This window comes from Dermochelys coriacea, chromosome 7 (genome assembly GCF_009764565.3).
Source record: "Dermochelys coriacea isolate rDerCor1 chromosome 7, rDerCor1.pri.v4, whole genome shotgun sequence".
NCBI lineage: Eukaryota > Metazoa > Chordata > Testudines > Dermochelyidae > Dermochelys > Dermochelys coriacea.
The window spans coordinates 30,905,567-30,917,351 of NC_050074.1; the positions used below are offsets into that span (position 1 = coordinate 30,905,567).

General features: G+C 49.8%; 1 protein-coding gene across 1 annotated transcript; it reads right to left on the bottom strand.

Moving 5' to 3' along the window:
• Positions 1 to 8,220: 8,220 nt before the first annotated feature.
• On the bottom strand, positions 8,221 to 11,346 carry LOC119858270 (N-acetyllactosaminide beta-1,3-N-acetylglucosaminyltransferase 2-like). Its single transcript, XM_038408437.2, has 2 exons — positions 10,654 to 11,346; positions 8,221 to 10,196 (listed from the first exon to the last, which is right to left on the bottom strand). The coding sequence occupies exon 2, from the start codon at positions 10,176 to 10,178 to the stop codon at positions 8,988 to 8,990; it is 1,191 nt and encodes a 396-aa protein (XP_038264365.1). The 5' UTR covers positions 10,179 to 10,196; positions 10,654 to 11,346; the 3' UTR covers positions 8,221 to 8,987.
• Between the last annotated feature and the right edge of the window lie 439 nt (positions 11,347 to 11,785).

Below are 11,785 nucleotides of genomic sequence, written 5' to 3' on the forward strand. Positions count from 1 at the left end.
ACAGACCCCTTTGGAAATCTTAAGACATATTCTGCAGACCCCAAGAGATCCACAGATCACAAGTTGAAAATCACTGTTTTAGATACTTTAGTAATAAAGTGACATTTTGGTATGTTATAAGTTCCTATTGTGCCACAACTGGCAAAAAAGTTGGCCACCAATTATATGGACCATGAAGGTCCTTCCCTCCTAACAGGGGAGCATACTATTGTGCTGGGGGTGGGGTTAGTTATACAATTTCTTCTCCACACCTCAGCAGGGATTGGGAATAGTTTGTACTAAATACTCCTTCTCTGCTTTATAAATATATCTATACACAGGGAGAAACCCCATTGGGAGTGGGGGAAAGAAACATCACCCTCCCACTGGAAGGGAAAGTATAAGCCTGTCTTAACCATACAATCCCTCCTTTACCTGTGAGGGGTTAAGAAGCTCAAATAACCTGGTTGGCATCTGACCAAAAGGACCAGTAAGGGAAGAAGGTCCTTTCAAAACTGTGGGGGGAGGTTTTGTTTGTGCTCTCTTGGGAAAGAGAGAGGGACCAAGCAGGAAAAAAAAAAAAACCCTCTCCTAAAATGCTACCTGCAATAAGCATCTAAAATTACAAAAAGTGTAAGTAAAGCAAGGAAATGCATTATCTTATCTTTCGTTTTAGCTTGTGAATTTTCCCTATGCTAAGAGGAAGGTTTATTCATGTTTTTTGTAACTTTGAAGTTTTGCCTAGAGGGGAATCCTCTGTGTTTTAAATCTTATTACCCTGTAAAATTACCTTCCATCCTGATTTTACAGAGGTGCTTCTTTTACCTTTTTCTTTATAATAAAGTTCTGCTTTTAAGAACCTAACTGTTTTTTAGTGTCCTAAAAACCCAAGGGTCTGGTCTGTGCTCACCTTGTTTACCTATTTGGTTGGTATATTATTCTCAAACCTCGCCAGAAAAGGGGGTGAATGGACTTGGGGGGATATTTTGAGAAAACAGGAACTCCAAGTGGTCCTTTTCCTGAATCTTTGTCTAACTCACTTGGTGGGGGCAGCAATACTGTCCAAGAACAAGGAAGAATTTGTGCCATGGGGAAGTTTTTAATCTAAACTGGTAGAAATAAGCTTAGGGGGTCTTTCATGTGGATCCCCACATCTGTACCCCAGAGTTCATTATGGTGAGGGAACCCTGACATGGTGGCAGCGAGGTGGGATCATTTTGAACCAGAAGCACAGATCTCAGGATTTTAAAAACATTTTTTCTTTTGGCTGATTGAAAACCAGGGAGGTTTTTTTGTTTGTTTATTTTTTAAAAGGACACTTTTTTTTTTTTTTAAGCTGAGAGCAGCTGGAGATTTTTTCCCTCTGCCTGGAGGCAGAGGAGATAACTCACAGCAAGGGAATCCACAAGCTGGGGTTTTGTTTTTGTTTTTTTTTTTTTTCTTTTCTTTCTAGCTCTCGGGATAGGGTAGGCTAAGCACAGGAAGGCTAGGATGACAGAAAGTGAGGTGCAAAAGAAACTAGAATTAGCCAGATTGGAAGCTGAAGAGAGAGAGAGAAAGAATATGAAAGACAGATGGCCTTAAAGCACTTGAAGTTGGAAGCAGAGGACAGGAAACAGGCAAAACGCTTGGAGATGGAAATGGAGATGAAACACTTGGAGGCAGAGGCGAAACGCATGGATACGGAGTTAGAGCTGAAGCGCTTAGATCTGGAAAGGGCTAAGCTGGGTCTACCAGATAACCCTAATAATCCTCCTCCAGGTACCACTCCCCATTCCAAAAAATTCCTCACCTACAAGGTAGGCGATGATACAGAGGCCTTCTTAGAAAAATTTCAAAAGAGCTTATGCTCTAATAAATTTGTTAGTCTCTAAGGTGCCACAAGTACTCCTTTTCTTTTTGCGAATACAGACTAACACGGCTGCTACTCTGAAACCTGTCAGCCTGCCTTGGGTTACAGCATCGCTATGGACCAGTATATAGTGGAGCTCAGGCTGTAGCTGAGGTAGAGGACCCTTAGCAGAGGTGGCAGCTGAAATGCCTAAGGAACACATGAACAGCTACTTTAAAAAAAAAAAAAAAAAAAAAAAAAAAAAGGCCAGAATTAGAATGGGGCTAAGACCCGAGCATGCCCGTCAGCAGTTCAGAGCCCTCAGGTGGAAACCAGACATGGCATTTTCCCGACATGCCTACCACATAGTCAAAAATTGGGATGCCTGGATATCAGGAGCAAGCATTAAGTCTCTGGAAGATCTGTCTTTCCTAATGCAAATGGAGCAATTCTTAGAGGGTATTCCTGAGGAAATAGAAAGGTACATTCTAGATGGGAAGCCCAAAACTGTAATCGAGGCAGGGGAGATCAGAATCAAATGGGTGGAGGTGACGGCAAAGAAAAAAAGCTAGTAGCAGTTGGAGCGGATATCAGAAGGGGCAACCTAAAACAACACCCTACTACCAGGTGTAGCCCAAGGACCCACCTACATCCCAAGGAAAACCCAAACACCTTATCGTCCCACCACACCAGTCTCTAGCAACCCACCTCGTCCCAGTGACCAGTCAGCTGGGCAATGTTTTAAATGTAACGAGCTGGGGCATGTAAAGGCCAACTGCCCCAAGAACCCCAACAGATTGCAGTTCATTACACCAGAATCACACCAAAGGTCCCCCAGCCCAGATCCCTCCCAGGTACCCTCAGAGCGAAAGGAAACCGAGTGTGGGCGGGAAGAAGGTTATCACGTGGAGGGACACTGGAGCACAGGTGTCAGCTATCCACCAATCCTTTGTGGACCCTAAATTCATCAACCCAGAGGCCCAAGTGACGATTCAACCCTTCATGTCCAACTCTTTAAACTTGCCTACAGCCAAGTTGCCTGTCCAGTTCAAGGGCTGGTCAGGAATGTGGACTTTTGCAGTCTATGATGATTATCCCATTCCCATACTGCTGGGGGAAGACTTGGCCAACCATGTGAAGGAAACCAAGAGGGTGGGAACGGTCACCCACAGCCAGGCTAAGTGAGCTGTCACACCTAGCTCTGTTCCTGAGCCTTCTACCAGGGCCCCGTCTGTGTTACCAGAGACCCAAACTGAGGTGGTAGAACCAGATCCCCTGCCAACGACTGCAACAGCCGTAGTGGATCCAGTCACAGAGACCCAACCAGAACCAGTCCCAGAACCGGAATGGGCGGAGCAGCCAGCACTGAGTCCAGTGCTTGCAACCCCGTCTACAACTCCAACACCAGAGGGCACCACCGAGCCTGCCCTGGCAGTAGCAGATAAACTGACACAAGAGGCTCAGCCGGAGCCTGAAATACCCCATAGTGCACCAGCAAAGAGCAGTTCACAGTCAACAGAACCAGCCTCATCACCTGCATCGCTTCCAGAAGGACCAAGCCCAAGTCCACAATCCCATGAGGAACTGATGTCTCCAGCATCAAGGGAACAGTTCCAGGCCAAGCAGAAAGCAGATGAAAGCCTCCAGGGAGCTTGGACGGCAGCACGGAGCAACCCATCGCCTCTCAGCTCTTCTAATCGATCCTGGTTTGTTGTAGAAAAAGGACTTTTGTACAAGGAAACTCTTTCTGGTGGGCACCAGGAAGACTGGCATCCTCAAAGAGGAGTTGGTAGTTCCAACTAAGTACCGGGTAAAGCTGTTGAGCCCACGATCATCCTAGTGGCCATGCTGGGGTGAGTAGGACCAAAGACCATTTGGGGAAGTCCTTCCACTGGGAGGGAAAGGGCAAGGATGTTCCTACTTATGTCTAGTCTTGTGAGGTGTGTCAAAGAGTGGGAAAACTCCAAGACCAGGTCAAAGCCCCTCTCCAGCCACTTCCATAATTGAGGTTCCATTTCAGCAAGTAGCTGTGGCTGTTCTGGGTCCTTTTCTGAAAAAGTCACCCAGAGGAAAGCAGTACATACTGATTTTCATGGATTTTGCCATCCGATGGCCAGAAGCAGTAGCTCTAAGCAACACCAGGGCTAAAAGTGAGTGCCAGGCATTAACAGATAGCCCTCCAACATTCTTACAGATTTGGGAACTAATTTCCTGGCAGGGACTATGAAAAGCCTGTGGGAAGCTCATGGGGTGAATCACTTGGTTGCCACCCCTTACCACCATCAAACAAATGGCCTGGTGGTGAAGTTTAATGGAACTTTGGGGGCCATGATACGTAAATTTGTAAATGAGTACTCCAATGATTGGGACCTAGTGTTGCAGCAGTTACTCTTTGCCTACAGGGCTGAACCACATCCCAGTTTAAGGTTTTCATCATTTGAACTTTGTATATGGCTGCGAGGTTAAGGGCCATTACAGTTGGTGAAGCAGCAATGGGAGGGGTTTACACCTTCTCCAGGAACTAACATACTGGACTTTGTAAACAACCTGCAAAACACCTGCTGAGACTCTTTAGCCCTAGCTAGAGAAAACATAAAAGATGCTCAGGAAGAGCAAAAGGCCTGGTATGATAAACATGCCAGAGAGCGTTCCTTCAAAGTAGGGGACCAGGTCATGGTCTTGAAGGTGCTCATGACCCATAAGATGGAAGCGTCACGGGACAGGCCATTTACAGTCTAAGAGCGCCTGAGAGCGGTTAACTATCTCATAGCATCCCCCACCTCAAACCTAAAGCATACCATGTTAATTCTCTAAAGCCCTTTTATTCCAGAGAATTAAAGGTTAGTCAGTTTACAACCCAGGGAGGAGATGACGCTGAGTGGCCTGAAGGTGAGTACTGCGAAGGAAAAAGTGACGGTGGCATTTTAGAGGTGAACCTCTCAATGACCCTCGGACATATGCAGCGACAGCAGATCAAGGAGCCGTGCACTAGCTTTGCACCGATGTTCTCAGCCACCCCAGGACGGACCAAACGGGTATACCACTTCATTGACACAGCTCCAGGAAGAAATCACAGCCAGTGTGGAGCAGGCTGTCCAACACAGTCTGTGATTTGTGGGGGAGGGGGCATGTCATAACCATACAGCTAAGGGTAGTATAAAGTCCCTCCTTTACCTTCGAGGGCTTAAGACACTCAAATAACCTGGTGGGCATCTGACCAAAAGGATCAATAAGGGAAGAAGATCCTTTCAAATCTGTGGCGGGAGGTTTTGTTTGTGCTCTCTCTGTTGTGCCGTCTTGGGACAGAGAGAGGGACCAAGGCAGAAAAAAAAAAAAACTCTCCTAAAACCCTACCTGAAATAAGCATCTAAAATTACAAAAATTGTAAGTAAAGGAAGGAAATGCATTAGATTATCTTTTCTTTTGGCTTGTGAATTTTCCCTATGCTAAGAGGGAGGTTTATTCCTTGTTTTTTGTAACTTTGAAGTTTTGCCTAGAGGGGAATCCTCTGTGTTTAAATCTTATTACCCTGTAAAATTACTTTGCATCCTGATTTTACAGAGGTGCTTCTTTTACTTTTTTCTTTATTATAAAGTTCTGCTTTTAAGAACCTAATGGGTTTTTAGTGTCCTAAAAACCCAAAGGTCTGGTCTGTACTCACCTTGTTTACCTATTTGGTTGGTGTATTATTCTCAAGCCTCCGCAGGAAAGGGGATGGAGGGACTTAGGGGGATATTTTGAGGAAACAGGAACTCCAAGTGGTCCTTTTCCTGAATCTTTTTCTAACTCACTTGGTGGGGCCAACAATTCCGTCCAAGGAAGAATTTGTGCCTTTGAGAAGTTTTTAACCTAAGCTGATAGAAATAAGCTTCGGGGGAGGGGGGTCTTTCATGCGGGTCCCCACATCTGTACCCCAGAGTTCAGAGTGGGGACGGAACCCTGACAAAGCCATATACCCTTCTATATATACAGGGAGAAATACCATTGGGAGTGGTGGGGAGAAGACTCATTCTACTTATACTTGAGCTTTAGGATAGTAACCAGTATAAATATTTTAGTTTAGGGCCTGGTTTGTTTCTTTAAATACTGCCAGCCAAAACAGCCTTATATAAATATTTGAAATAAGCCCCTGGCTACCTCTTAAATCATTCTGATCCCTAAAAATAAGCAGATACTTCTTCCTTGGGTGTGGTAGGGGGTTTTCTATGCAACGAGCTGTCATCCTGGTGGAGATGGAGCCAGCAAAGCAGAGCTGTAGATCCTGGTGGCAGTTAATAGGAGTAAGGGCTAAGCCGCTGGAAAAACTGACAAGAGGAGAAATAAGAATACAGCAGGCCCCAAGGGCTGTGCAGATATTAGGTAACTGTATCACATTCTGCCTCCTGGGAGAAAAGGAAATATCTCCATGCCACAGGGAAACTGAGGCACAGGGAGGTACAGATCCAATCATGATGGGGGCCAGATAACTAAGAGGGACTTGCCTCAAGATCACACAGAAAATCAGGGACAAAGAAACAGAGGATCCAGGTGTTCTGGCAGTCAGCCCCCTACCCCCATCCTGTCTTTCTCTAGCCACTAGACCACACTCCTATCCCAGAGCTGAGAATAAAACCCAGGAGTCCTAACTCCCAGTCCTGGGCTGTTCTTGCCACTTACACCCCACTCCTCCCTCAGCTGGGAATAGAAGTCCTGGTACCTAATATACCCTGCACTAACCTAGTGTCCCAATCAGTGGGTTGTGAGAAGGTTGTAGATGAGTCACAGGCCTGGTGTGGATGGGAGGTTGCAGCAGGGTAAGGGGGTTAGAAAGAGAGCCTGCCTTGCACTCCCCCCACAGAGGCAGCTCCAAAGTGTCCTGAGGGCTGGGCCCAACTCCCTGCTCTGGCCATTCTGGGCCAAAGCTGAGTGGCGATGCAACTCCACACGCCAGGTTGAGGAACTGGGCCCAGCACTATGGGACAGGAGCTGCTGCTGCTGCAGGGTCAGTGCAGAGCACACTTGCTCTCCAGCTCCCTTTCCCTGCAACCTCCCCTCTGCACTGGGCTGGGATTAGGGTTGTGGTGCTGGCCAGAGAGTGCTGCTGCAAGTGGTTGGTCCCCTCCCTGTCTGTGTAGCGTGGAGGAGGAGAAAAATGCTGACCTAGGATTGGGGAGGGGGATGGCATGAATTTGGACCTACACATGTTGCTAAAAAAAGACAAAATGTAGTTGGTGGGTCACTTGAGTAAAAGGTTTGGGAACCCCTGCTCTAACGTACTAAACCCTACTCCCCTCCCACAGTTGGGGATAGAACCCAAGAGTCCTGAACCCCAGCTCCCCCCACTGCTGTAGCCCACTAGACCCCACTCCCTTCCCAGATCTGGGGATAGAACCCAGGAGTCCTGACCATCACCCCTAGCCTCCCCTTCTCTAACCACTAGACCCCACTTCCACTGGCACAGCAGGGCGGGGGGGAGAAGATAGCATTTCCCCAAGGGTCCTTGACACCTCATCTTGTATTTCCAGTTCAGCTTCTTTTTTCCGCTACACAGAGGGTTATTTCATGGCATTACCCTGGCTCCTAGCCAGTTATGAAGGAACTGCTCTCAACTTCTTTGCTGGTTCATAACCAGAGTGCAATGGGAGAGATGTAAACAGGAGCTTAGGGGGTGAAATTGCAGCTCTCAGCATGATCAGATAACATTCCTGTGACTGCCCAAGGCTCTGCTGCTTGTCCCGTTCCCCTTCTCTGGCCTCTTGCTGCCAAGGAAGCTCAAAGCCTGTTCATAAATTAACCCTTGGTACAGGCAAGATGAGGCATACAGAGGAAGCAAGCTGGCTATGATCATAATGGCAGGAGTAGGGACAGAAACCGGGAGTCCTGACTCAGGGCCCCTGTCATGTCAGGCCTTGAGACAATCACTGAAAGACAGCCCCTGGCCTGAAGAGCTCACAGTCTAACTAGACAAAGGAAGGATTATTAGACCTGCTTTGTAGATGGGTAAACTGAAGCCCAGAGAGATGAAGTGAGTTGCACGAGGTCACACAGGAAGGCTGTAGCAGAGCTGGGAATGGAAGCAAGATCTCCTGGATCCCAGCTCTGTGCCTTAAAGACAAGGCCAGCCTTCTTGTGTCTTACAATGATCAGGGACTGCGTCTTTGATGTCGCTATAGAACAGCCATAGATCAGGCAATAGCAGGGTCAGAGAAAACACTCCCCACCAGCCTGATTCTGTCCAGCAGGAGGCAACGACACACAGACATACAATACATTGCAGCCAGCACAATTCATGGACAGTGCTGTAGTTATTCTCCTGCAGAGTGAAGCACCATGTACAGTTTGTGTTGTTGTGTTTTCGACCCAAGCAGATGTCAAATTTCAGGACTCTGGGGATGTTCCAGTGAAGAGGAGAAAGTGCTGATACTCTGGTATTTCTTTGATGCAATATTGTTTATTTTTAAGAAATGTACAAAGCCCTGCTTCTCTGAATGCAGGAGGAACCAACAACAAAATGAGAGGATTTCTGCATGTTACCAATGAACTGCATTTAAAAATGACCCTTTTAGTTGCAACTCAATAGTCTAAATCCAAATTTTACAGCTGAGACAGCTGTCTCCCTCTGATTCACCCCTCTGCTAAGTCTACGCACCACTTAAGTACAACAGCCCCTAGTTCCATGCTGGGATCAGCACTGACTGTGACAGGAGAGCACCCCCTACAACCCCCCCATCCTGCTCCCTGCAGCAAAGAACCCACTGGGGCATAGGGGAGCACTTACTGTGAGGGGAGAGTGCCCCCTACTGAGCCGTTCATCCCTCAGGCATGGCAGCAACAGAAGCATCCCCAGCCTTCTCTGGATATGATCTGGTCGGCACGAGGAACTCAATCTCTGCTTAGTCAGCAGGAGGCACTGTGAGGTGGTCCCCAATGGGCTAAGCAGCAGCACTGTAGCCAGCTGTCAAGGCCTAAGATGGCAGCCTCGGATTCAGAGCCGAGCCTCCAGAGTAGCAGCAGTTCTTGGTGTCTGCATGAGGGAGGCGTAGACACACCTCAATGGGGAAATATCCTCCAGGAGGCAAAGATAGTCTCCAAAGAACACTGGCCAACAAGTCAGCCAAGATGTCCATCAAGGAAAGCTAGAAAACTAAGATGGCCACCAAAGAAAAGTAGACAATCAACATGGCCACCACCATGGGGCCTAGCAGGCCAAAGCAGGGTCATACAGGCCTCGCCACAGCCGGATGATATCCTGGGGTGTCCTGTGATCCACCAGGATGAGTTCCTTGTAAGCACAAAAGTCCTCCTGTCCCTCAGCCTTCATGCTGAAGGTCCAAAAACCAGGGTGGTTCTGTGGCACCAGCACCAGTTCTCTCAGGCAGATCCCCAGGTAGATGTTGTCGATAGGGAAGAGGGGCAAGTGGCATGAGGCCTCATAGAGCCGGGCGGCCACATCCCGTGAGCAAAGGATCCCTCCACCCCCCATATAGGGTGGGTAGGTGCCCTGATAGAAGGACTCAGGGATATAGTACTTGTGTTTGCAGTCATGGACTGGGGCAGCATCCTGGATGACATGGCCAGCAAAGAGGCCCCGGCGAGTGACAGCATCAAGGCTCCCAGCGTAAGCCACCAGGGTGTCCACCCTAAGAAAGACATCATCCCCCCCAAGGAAGATCAACTCCACGCTGGGGCAGTGGCCCCGCAGCCACCCTAGGAACAGGATGTCCTTTAGGCTGAGATTGTAGAAGGTATCCTGGAAGTCCCAAAGCAGGAGATCGCCGTTTTTCTGCCTCTCCAGCTCCAGAAGTGCCTCCAGATCCGGATGTCCGTCCCCTGAGCCCTGCCTGCCCAACAGGAAGAGCGTCTGCATTGTCACATTCCTCACCAGCCCAGTTCGGCCCCATGTCTGCCGGATGGCTTGACGTCGATCAAAGTTGGCCAACTGGGACTTAACAGCCACCAGCAGTTGTGTCCCATTTGGGCAGGCCTCATCATCTGCTGGTCCAACTAGCAGCGGGTAGTCCCTGCAGTGCATGGAGAGGACGAAAGCCTGGAGGTGGCTGGGGTAGGAGGAGAAATCTGCCAACCTCTGGGAGGCTTCATGGAAGCTCTCTCCACACGTCCCTGGCAGCGTGAGGTTGAACTGGGCTGTGGCATTCCTCAGTATGGGGTTGTCCACCTGGTCCATGTAGAGCATCAACAAGTTCCAGAGGGGAAGGCCATGGAGGTCCCTGTGCTGCCACAGCCTCAAATGGCCCCCAATGAAGGCTGATCTCCCTGAAGCCTGCAGACCGAGTGGCCTCCTTGAGAGCATCACTACAGTGTAAACTATCACATTGGCGACAAAGACGCAGGACAGCCAGACATAAGCTTTGATGTAGCGGAGCTTCATGGTGTGTATGGGGGGGTGCTGTGGGGCAAGGAAGGGAAGGAGTTAGATGGTACATCCCCATGGCATTTGAGGCACCTCCCTGTACCACCACACACCCCCAACAGCCTCCCACAGCTCAACTACGCCACATGCACCCCTAACACCCGATCAACTACCCCCTCCCACAGACACCCCAGAGTGCAGCAGGACTTTCCAGGTACCCATCTCTCACACACACCAACAGCCCCCAATGGCCATTCAACTACCCCCTGCACATGGACACACACCTTTACAGTCCCCCGGGATGTATCAGGTATCCCCACACAGACAATCCCATGTTTCAGGGTACCCCCACATGCACCCTGACAACCCCTCCAGGACTTTCCAGGTATCTGCTCTCCCCCAAACCCTGACAGATATCCATGGCCATTCAGCTATCCGCCCATCCCTGTTCAGCCCCCCCCCCAAGGTATTTCAGATACCCCCATACACGCACCTCTGCCCTTTTTGGTATTTACATGGCACTTCTGCTTGACTTAGTTCTCAGAGCATTTCACCCATGTGGGTTTGTCTCTTTATATCCAGTGTAGAGCGGGAACCGGAAGCCTGGAGATGGGAGGGGCAGCAGTGACCGAGTTTGGGGTTCGAGCCTCTCTGCTGTAGCCACTAGTCTCTATTTCCCTTCCAGGACCAGGATAGAACCCAGGAGTCCTGGTTCTCAGCCCCCTGCTCTAGCTACTAGACCTCACTTTGCCCCTAGAGCTAGGAGCTGATCATCCCTTCTGAAGAGGAGCTGGTCTCAGCTTTCAGTGGGTGGGGGCAAGGATCTCTTCTTATCGTGAGGCAGGTGCAGAGTGCGGGGGGGAGGGAAGCAATTGGGACAGTGCAATGAGAATAAGGGCGAGAGGGAGGGACATTAACCTCAGAGAGCCACGCGGCAGCAGTGGGGTCAGTGCAAACCGGTTTCTAGCCGTTCGTAGCGCCAGTGCTGCTTCCCACCCTCCATTTGGCACAGGGAGGGCAGCGGTGGGTCCTGCCTCCCAGTCCCTCCTGCTCTACCCCACGAGCCCGCCCCCCGCTCCCCCAGACCTGGGAATAGAACCCAGGAGTCCTGACTCACAGTCCCTCCTGTTCTAACCCATTAGCCCCCGCTCCTCTCCCAGAGTCGAGGCTAGAACCCAGGAGTCCTGTGTCCAAGCGGGGCTGGGGCTCTTTAAACGATCTGCGGGGAGGCAGGTGTGCTCCAGCCAAGACCCGGGATCCGCATGCTCTCCCACTCCCAGCCTTGTTCCCCAGATTCAATGCCTCTCACCTGGATTCTGGGGGGGGAGACGTCAGTGCCTGTGCAGCCCTGGGGAGCCAGGGAAAGACAGAGCTAAGTAGGGGTGAGGGGAGAGAAATGTTAGACGAGCTTGAACAGAGGCTTGGGAAGCAGGTGGCTGCCTAGGTAGGGAGAGGTAAGGAAGCCTGCAGGGAAGGGGGGATCTAGGGCTGTCTCAAGTGGAGGGGAGAGGTGAAAGGAGCTGGGCTGGGGGGGGGGAGAGAGAAAAAGAGAGAATCTAGGGCTGTTGGGTGTCTGGGGTTGTGGGGAGTGGAGGGGAGAATCTAAGGTTGCAGGGGACTCAGGG